Genomic DNA, 9,567 nt, shown 5'->3' with positions numbered 1-9,567 from the left:
TGCCAATGCCTGTTGTGACAGAAAACAACATTGTTAATAGGCTATACTTCTAATATCTCTCTAACCACTAGGTGGCAACATCACTTAAATTCAGTGTTGAGAGAGGGAGAGAGAGAGAGACAAAAGAGATACCTACATGCAATGCTACATAATTAATTATAAATCTTAACATAAAAAAGTAACCACGGAACAGAATGAACAATGGGGATGACCAGGGTGTTACAAAACAATGTCTGGTCTAAATACTGCATCCCAAATGGAACCCGTGTCCCTATGTAGTGACTGTAGAGAGAATAGGGTGCCATTAAGGACACATCTCAAGAGTCTCCTTCTTATTGGTGGATAGAGCCCTGAAACATCCAGCTGTTGGACACAGACAAAGAACAGAGAAGTACAGGATTTAGACACATCAGACCAAGTGCTGCTCAGTCAGCTAGAAAGGTAATCATACAGTAGATATTACAATTAGGAGTCAGTTAGAAAGGTAATCATATAGTAGATATTACCATTAGGAGTCAGAAAGGTAATCATACTGTTAGTTATGATGGATGACTGAGTCAACAGACAGGTTATTGCATTAAACAAGGTTTTTGAAGAAAACCAGAATACAGCAATGAGGAGAGTGAAGAGTGAGACCCATCGCTCAGGTAAGAACTAAGAAATCTATCACACACACACAGTGACAAAAAGACTTACACAAATACATGACACAAAAAGACTGCAAGAAAACGGATTAAATGTATGTATATATATATATCTTTAAACAAAATATATAGTTGAAACTAAAAGAAAGCGTACTCCCACAGATGAAATATAACCACTCTCAATTTCATAAACAGTGCTACGGATGCAATAAATAACCATCCATTATATCAAAATTATAGTTGAGGATATATAGTTACTTTGTTTACAAACATTGTACTAAAACAAGTATATATTTTGGGTTCTGATGGGGTACAACATTTAAAGAAACTCATGAGGCATTTATAAATTATATTGTTCAAGACTCAAATCGGTAAATATCATAAATGTTTAAGACAAAAAAATGTATGTAGCAACTGCAGATTTCACTTTAAATATGCAAATAGATGCTTCTTGTTTTTGATATTCAGGGTTAGCTTATTACCATTCTAAAACTGGCTGCAGCTCTTTTAAGTGTTGCAGTGATTTCCCTTGTTGTGGTAGCTGCCTTGTATAATGTTGAATCATCAGCATACATTGACACACAGGCTTTGCTCAGTGCTAGTGGTAGGTCATTAGAAAAAGAGAAAAAAAGTTATGGGCCTAGAAAGCTGCTCTGGGGTATCACAGACAACCTGGTTGATGTTAGAGAGGCTTCCAATAAGAAAAATAGAAGGTAAATATAGTCCCTTGTATATATTGTGGCAAACCTCTTCAAAGTTAGGAGCGTTTGTCACAAATTAAGTGGGAAACTGTCACCAAAGTCAGCCCAGAATGAAAGTTCTTTCGAACGTGACAGTACCTGTGTGTTTGTTTGTTTCGCTGTCCTGGTCCACCCAGGCCGCAGGTAAGGTCAAGGATAGCAGGGTTCGGTACACAAATCTGGTTCTCGGTAGGTCCAGGTCTAAACGCCAACAGGTAAGTCCAAAACAGTCCAGCTCGTACACGGTAAATCCAGCCAATGTAGATTGTCTCTTTCTCTATGGTTCATAGATCCTTCCTGCCCTCTCACTCTCTTCCTGGTTTTTCTTGACCTTTTATCTGTGGGTTGGCTCCACCTTCTGAGGGTTCCCCTTGCTTCTGGGAATTGTAGTTTTGGCAGTCGGCCATTTTGTGATCTGTAGTTCTGATCGGGGTGGCCATTTTAGTGATCGGGCAGAGCCCGTTTATTAGTTCTGCCCTCACATATCTGCCATTTATCATTCGACCCCCTTCTTTGCCACAATATTGAATATGTTAATTAATGATATAGAGTTGTAAGATACATATATAAGAAGGTGTATGTGTCTGGTGTATGTGGGTGGAACTTGTGATAGAAAAATTACATATTTTCCTGATTTGTTGGATATTTAACAATTATTTAGTTAACAAACAGTAAGATATTTTTGTCCTGCTAATGCTGTGTTTTATGGTCTCCATTCTAACACCGTGCAGCTAATCTGGGTGTATGGTTTTACTAGGGATAGCTTGAGCTGACAATTGATTGACTTGGTGATAAAACCTACAGCTAGAATTCCAGCAACAGGATGTGCGATGGTTGTAACTGGGATAGAGAGGACTAGAACAAAGGCCTCAATGGTCTTTAGACATCCTGGCATCTGGTAAATTAGGCCAGGGTTTAAGATAACGCCAGGTGCAGAAAAAGACAGGATGAGCCCAAAGTGGCAATCTATATGGGAGGGGTGAAACCAAGCATTCTGGGTATTCACTAAATAAACTGTGCATTGTCTGTAAAGGGTAGGTTCTCAGCCTAACAGTCAGTCAAGACTGTTGGGCTGACGGTTTCATTATTGCAATAATTAATCAATATCAAATAAAGATGATTGTTTGAAGAAATTACAAAGTGTCTCTAAGTACTGAATTTCCATGACAAACTTCCCCAAGTAGACCAGGAAGTTACTCAGGAATCAGATAAAAAGGTGAAAAGAAGTAGAAGGTGACCAGCTACAGACCAATTACAACAACCTGACTGAGGAGAGAGACCAGCTGCAGACCAATTACAACAACATGACTGAGGAGAGAGACCAGCTACAGACCAGTTACAACAACCTGACTAAAGAGAGAGATCAGTTACAGGCCAGTAACAACAACCTGACTAAGGAGAGAGACCAGCTACAGACCAGTTACAACAACCTGACTGAGGAGAGAGACCAGCTACAGACCAGTTACGACACAACCTGACTAAGGAGAGAGACCAGCTACAGACCAATTACAACAACCTGATTGAGGATAGAGACCAGCTCCAGACCAATTACAACAACCTGACTGAGGTGAGAACCAGCTACAGACCAATTACAACAATCTGACTGAGGAGAGAATCCAGCTACAGACCAATTACAACAACCTGAATAAAGAGAGAGATCAGCTGGAGAAAAAGTAGAAGATATAGCAGATGAGATAGGGAGAGAGGAGATAGGAAGAGAGGAATATAGAAAATACTAATTGAGATAGAGCCTTAGTTTCAGAGAGAGACAGAGGAAAAATAAGAAAATTAGGAGGATGAGGAAGGGAGGAAAAAAAATACAAATAATTGTTTTGTTTAGATTTAGAGGAGAGTATGTAATCATACTGTAGTCTGTAAAATGCTTCTTCATTATTTTTATTTTGCAACATTGTCATAGGCTTATGCTTAGTTAAAAAAATGGTTTCATAAAACAGTGTGACCTGCAGTTGGACACACACACAGAAGGCAGAACCGTACTGAGATTACACAAACACATACTTCCCTTTCAAAATTCTGAGAAAGATGCCCCACACACTTCTGAATAACTCCTTACACTGATGTCACACACTTCTGAATAACTCCTTACACTGATGTCACAGGCTTCTGAATAACTCCTTACACTGATGTCACACGCTTCTGAATAACTCCTTACACTGATGTCACACGCTTCTGAATAACTCTTTACATTGATGTCACACACTTCTGAATAACTCTTTATATTGATGTCACACACTTCTGAATAACTCCTTACACTGATGTCACACGCTTCTGAATAACTCATTACACTGATGTCACACACTTCTGAATAACTCTTCACATTGATGTCACACACTTCTGAATAACTCTTAACATTGATGTCACACACACACAGTATAGAAAGAAAAAAGGCCTCTATTTGGCATAAGGCCATTGGTGATGTATGTGATGAAATAGGTGGCTGGCCACAGAGTACAAGCCATAACGTGACCTCTGTTTGAAGGTTGGGGTGTCAAAGCCTCCGTAATGCTATATGATCTATTTGTGAATTCAGAGGGTCACATTTTTTATCCACTAAAATATATGATTACTTCAATTATAACCTGAATCAAATGTTTAAAACATATGCACGGTGGGAAACAAAAATGTTTCCATTAGAAGCTAAAGTGGTGGGAGTCATGTGGTGATGAGTTGATTTGACAGTTTCAGTTAAAACATTGTCACTTACAGTAAGGCACAGGAACAGACAGACACAGGGCAGAGGTAACGATATCACAAGAACCTGTGTGGTCTTAACAAAGACCTGTTAGACAGAAAACACAGTATGTTGTTGGAAATGTCTGAGCCCATCTATACTGAGCCCTCCTGAAGATTCTTACCAGTCAACGCCAAAGTTAGCTATTCGTTGGTGCAAGTGAGGACACTTCAGGCTGAGGACTAAGTTTCACACATCCACATGTGCTACACTTCCGTGCACACACACACACACAAGTTACTGGCCAGTGACTACAACCTGACTGAGGAGAGAGACCAGCTACTGACCAGCTACCGTAATTCAGTATGTTGTAATTAAACATTCATATAGACTTCACATCCATTCATTGCAATATATTATAGCATCATTAGTCTGAAAACACAAAAAGAAGAGAAGTAAGGATGTCTAGTTGCTAAAGGACTAATGATTCACTATGGTATGGAGTAACATCTAGTTGTTAAAGGACTAACTATGGTATGGTGAAGCAGTGTGTAATAGATTGCTAATTGACATGATGACAAATAGGAGAGATTGTTGAGATTTTTTTATTGTAAAAAGTTTGTTTTGTTTAATTTGTTTAATTCTTCTATTTGAAAATATATTTAGATGTCTTGTTTTCGACCCAAATCAATAAACATAGTAAACTGCATCATAATAGTTAATTTATTCATTAACTAGACCTACTGTTGACCAATAATAACTTATGTTTGTTATTACATATCACTTATATTATTAGGCAAAAAAACATGATTAAGAGCTAGAAATAAAGCACGGAACAGAATGAACAAGGAATGAAGAGGAAGTTACACACAACTGTCTGGTCCACAAGGCTGAATCTCAAATAGCATCATATTCCCCATATCGTGCACTGTATAGAGAATAGGGTGCCATTTGTCTCACACCTACAGCCTTCTTATTGGTGGATAGAGACTTGAAACATCCTGTCATCAGCTGTGGGCCACAGACAGAGAACAGAGAAGTTAGGATCAGACCAACTACTGCTCAGTCAGTTAGATACAGTAAATCAATACTGTAATTAAAAGTACATTTTAATCATAGATATTACAATAAGAGGTCAGACAGACTGAATTTGTTGATTAATTGATTGATTGGGGTAATCATTGATATTTGGTACAGTTAGTTAAGATGGCCGAGTACGTCAACAAACAGGTGATTGAATTCAACAAAGTTACTGAAGAAAACCGGAACAGAGCAACGAGGAGTGTAAAGACTGAAACCCATCTTTCAGGTAAGAACTAAGAATTATGTTTATCTTAGCCTTTCACACAGTAGCTGAGGCACGCAGGCAGGTCTGCACGTACAAACCGAACGCATTCACACACGCACACAAACACAAGTATATTTTTATTGTTCTGTCTTCTGGGTGGTTCAGTTGGTACGGAGCATGGTGTTCAAAACCTGCTGGGGTCAGGTACACTAAAATCTATCAATTGAATGTATTTCTTTACTCCAGTTACTGGAACTATTTAAATAAGATTAATTGAAAATATATATTTTTTAGCAACAACACAGTGGATAACCTGCCACTGTTTTTGGTAAACAGCTGAGGGGCTGTAGAAATGTAACCACTCTCAAATTCATAGAGAGAGCTACAGTATGTCTGCAAGGAGTGACCATCCATGATCAAAATGATAGTTTGAACCATTTGAGGCTATGCAGTGTTTGTTTACAATTCCATAGTTTATAATTCCATGGTAAAACAAGTTTATATTTGGGTTTTGATGGGGTTATACAGTTAAGCTAAGATCATGAGTTATTTCTATGTTACATTTTTCAAGAATACATTTGGTAAATTCATTTAAATTAATGTTAAAAAAAATGTATATAAAAATCTCAGATTGACCCTTTAAATCATGCTACGGCTATACATTTCTTCATACAGTAGCTTCCTGTTTATCAGATGTGAGACGACCACATTTTTGAGCAAACTGCTGCTGGAAAACCAATGACACATTGGAAATGTTTGGTTCTCAGAATAAGTTAGGGATCTGTGGGATGATGTATGTTCTGTTTAAATCTGAATCATTAGTGATGATGGTGTGTGTGTGTGCGTGTGCGTGTGTGTCTGTTGCCGTGTGTGTGTTCCTCTGCAGATGGAAGACTCTACAGGCTGGCTGCTGTGTGTTTTGGAGTGCTGTGTGTTCTACAAGTCACTCTCAACATCTCCCTGAGACTGGCTTTCTGTGAGTCAGGCTATTCTCTTTTATAATGCACTACATTTGAACAGGGCCGATAGAACATATATGTATGTCATTATCACACCATAGTTCTGTTCTCACAAACCAAGGATCACAATTCAGACTTACAGATGTTACATAGCTTATGGGACCAGTAGTTTGACAGTATTGTTGAAACACAAAAAAAAAGAATGACAACACCACAACCGTTATGTCCCAAATGGCGTCCTATTTGACCAGGGCACATAGGGCACAAAGGAAGGAATATGGTGTCATTTGGAACACATCCAATTCCCTGTCTTTCAGTCCACTCCAACAGAGAGAGAGAGCAGTTAAACAGCTGTTACAACACCACTGGCCTGGCGCAGGATGGAGACCAGCCAGATACCAGTAGTATCATGGATCTGTGTACAGAGAGAGACCAGTGCCGGATGAACAGAAACCAGCTGGAGAGGGAGAGAGACAAAGAGAAAATGGACAAAAAAGAGTTTCAGGAGCGTTACACTACCCTGACCACAGAACGGGACAGGTTGAGAGACAGGGTCAGTCTTCTGACCAATGAGAAGGTGGTGCTGGAGGAGAGACTCTCTAGGTGTGGTAAGTTGTCAAGTCAATCACTAGGGCTGCGTCCCATTCTCTACCCTTCCTTCTCCTGAAGTGTATACTTGTTCATTCATGAATTTAAATGCATTGGACTGGTGCAAGCATATTCATTTAAATCGATGTGGTATTTTAAACTTCGGGAGAATGGTTTAGCATTGGAATTTAACCCCTGTGTGCACCCTCGTTATGGATTTACAAATAGTTCATGACAATGTTAGAATTTGTTGTTTAATACTTGTTACATACAGACTACTGTACAGTATTTATCTGACAGAGCTAAATATTTATCAGAAAATCTGGAAACCTGACTTGAAGGAAATCTGTCCCAATAATCTCTCCTTTCTCCAGATGTGTGCACTTGTTCACTTCCCTTCATGGATTTCAAAATAAATTACTGGTGTAAGGTTCTTATTTTTCAGACTAAATAACCCACGGACACTAGAGAAGCTTCAACCAAGTTGAATTATTCCCAAAGGTTCTCTACAGCTGTATTCAGACAACCCAACATTTGTCCCATCCAGATATTTATATCCCAGTTAAGACACTCCTCCTTCTCTCCAATCCTTACATTTTATGGTCCTACAGGAAGAGAGTAAAGAGGGTAACAGGATACCAAACCTTTATTACTCCCTGATGAGAATCTGTCCTCACCTCCTGGCCTCAACCCCTCCTTCATTTAATCCACAGATGTCCATCTGTATATCCTGTATCAACACGTTGCTCGGTTCCCATCCCCCAACACATTCCACAGCTATCTGTCTTTCTACAGAGACCCAGTCTCTTTTACTATACTATGCGTCTGATCTATCATGTCTTTAATATCTCGATGTTCAAAATGTCGAATCCAACACTGGTATATGGGAATTCTCTCTATTGCCCATGTCTACACCAATGCTTTTAGATTTGTGGGAAGTAGTGAACGAGTGGACACTTCAAAAGAAAGAAGAGATTTTTGGAACGCAACCCAGATCTGAATATTTGAAAACCAGTATTGCGGACACTGTCTTTGTTGTCTCTAGGTACTGGAAGAGGGGTGGAAGGGAGGGGTATGGCAGTCCCAACGATGACGACTGTGTTAAAGTGTCCTAAAGGATGGAGGATGTTGGGATCCAGCTGTTACTTCCTGTCTACTGAGAGGAAAACCTGGGAGGAGAGCAGACTGGACTGTCAGAACAGAGGAGCAGACCTGGTGATCATAAACAGCAGACAGGAACAGGTGAGAGAGGGGAGGGGGGAGGAAGGGAGAGACAGATATGGTGGGGGGGTTATGATCAAACATCCCTTGGTCAGTAATGTATCTTCCAGTATTTAAGACATGTAGTCTATAGTTGTTGACAATATCTGTATCTTTCTCACCAACAGAAGTTTCTCTTCAACTGCAACAAAGATTTCTGGATTGGTCTGACTGACACTGTTACTGAGGGGACCTGGAAATGGGTGGACGGCAACCCACTGACCACCCCAAAGTAAGAGACTTCTGCTCTAATAACACTGACCACAGTGTAAGAGGTAGGACTGATTCTGTGTGTTGTTCGTACTCTAAGTTCTCAGAGAGTTTCCAGTCTAACTCTGTGTTGTTCATACTCTAGGGTCTGAGAGAGTGGTCAGTCTAACTCTGTTGTTTCTACTGCAGGTCCTGGGGGAGTGGACAGCCTAATGGTGGTGGAGTGGAGAACTGTGTGTTGTTAACTCACAGTTTATCAGACCAAGGAACATGGCATGACTATCCGTGTTCATATAACAGTTCCTGGATCTGTGAGATATAGTTCTCTCTCACTCTTAGTTATGATGTTGATTGTCATGCTGAAAGTCATGATACCAGCTACAGTGCCTTCAGAAAGTATTCACAGCCTAGACTTTTTCCACATTTTGTTGTTTACACGCTGAATTTTTTTAATGGATTTCATTGAGATTTTATTGTCACTGTCCAACACACAATAACTCATAATGTCAAAGTGGAAATATGTTTTTCAATTCTTTTTACAAATTAATAAAATATTTAAATCTGAAATGTCTTGAGTCAGAAAGTATTGAAACCCCTTTGTTAATGCAAGCCTAAATTCGTTCAGTTGCTTAACATTGACACATAATAAGTTGCATAGACTCCCTCTGTGTGAAATACAGAGTACACTATGTCTACATACTCTCCTCTAAATCTAAACAACAATTATTTGTCATATTTTTTCTCTCTCCCTCGTTCTCTTATTCCTCCTCTGTCTCTTTCTGACACTAAGGCTCCTTTTCTCTACTCCCGTTTCCTCTCCTCCCTATTAGAGGGAAAAGTCCACAGTCCTTCCCATTGGACAATATTATACAATGGAGAGAGAGAGAGAGAGAGAGAAGACTTAGTATTAAGAATGTTGTTTTCTGTCACAACAGACATTCTTCAATGGGTTAACTCAGTCCCAGAAGCCTGGAATGGTCTGACCGACTCTGTTACTGAAGGAACCTGGAAATGGGTGGACGCCACAACACTGACCAGCCCAAGGTAAGAGACTACTGCTCCTAAATAACACTGACCACCAAGGAAAGAGACTACTGCTCTATAATAACACTGACCACCCAAAGGTAAGAGACTCCTGCTCTGTAATAACACTGACCAACAAGGTAAGAGACTACTGCTGTATAAT

General features: G+C 39.6%; 1 protein-coding gene across 2 annotated transcripts; it reads left to right on the top strand.

Moving 5' to 3' along the window:
- Positions 1-394: 394 nt before the first annotated feature.
- Positions 395-8,922, top strand: LOC123732130 (C-type lectin domain family 4 member D). 2 transcript variants are annotated; one of them, XM_045711471.1, is made up of 6 exons: positions 395-647; positions 6,251-6,340; positions 6,641-6,931; positions 7,957-8,153; positions 8,300-8,403; positions 8,571-8,921. In XM_045711471.1, the coding sequence occupies exons 1-6, from the start codon at positions 614-616 to the stop codon at positions 8,701-8,703; spliced, it is 849 nt and encodes a 282-aa protein (XP_045567427.1). In that variant the 5' UTR covers positions 395-613; the 3' UTR covers positions 8,704-8,921. The 2 variants fall into 2 exon arrangements, with proteins under 2 accessions (XP_045567427.1, XP_045567426.1); XM_045711470.1 differs by lacking the exon at positions 395-647 and adding an exon at positions 5,032-5,385 and having other exon boundaries at positions 8,571-8,922.
- Positions 8,923-9,567: the final 645 nt, after the last annotated feature.

This window comes from Salmo salar, unplaced genomic scaffold (genome assembly GCF_905237065.1).
Source record: "Salmo salar unplaced genomic scaffold, Ssal_v3.1, whole genome shotgun sequence".
NCBI lineage: Eukaryota > Metazoa > Chordata > Actinopteri > Salmoniformes > Salmonidae > Salmo > Salmo salar.
The sequence above is the reverse complement of the archived record's forward strand: the minus strand, read 5'-3'. Positions and strand labels throughout refer to the sequence as shown.

Bases quoted from the DNA above. Each gene is read 5' to 3' on its own strand.
- LOC123732130 (XM_045711470.1), top strand. From the start codon at position 5,283: ATGGCCGAGTACGTCAACAAACAGGTGATTGAATTCAACAAAGTTACT. The intron at 6,341-6,640 runs GTGAGTCAGGCT...CCTGTCTTTCAG, and splicing joins CTCCCTGAGACTGGCTTTCT to TCCACTCCAACAGAGAGAGA. The intron at 8,404-8,570 runs GTAAGAGACTTC...TTTCTACTGCAG, and splicing joins AACCCACTGACCACCCCAAA to GTCCTGGGGGAGTGGACAGC.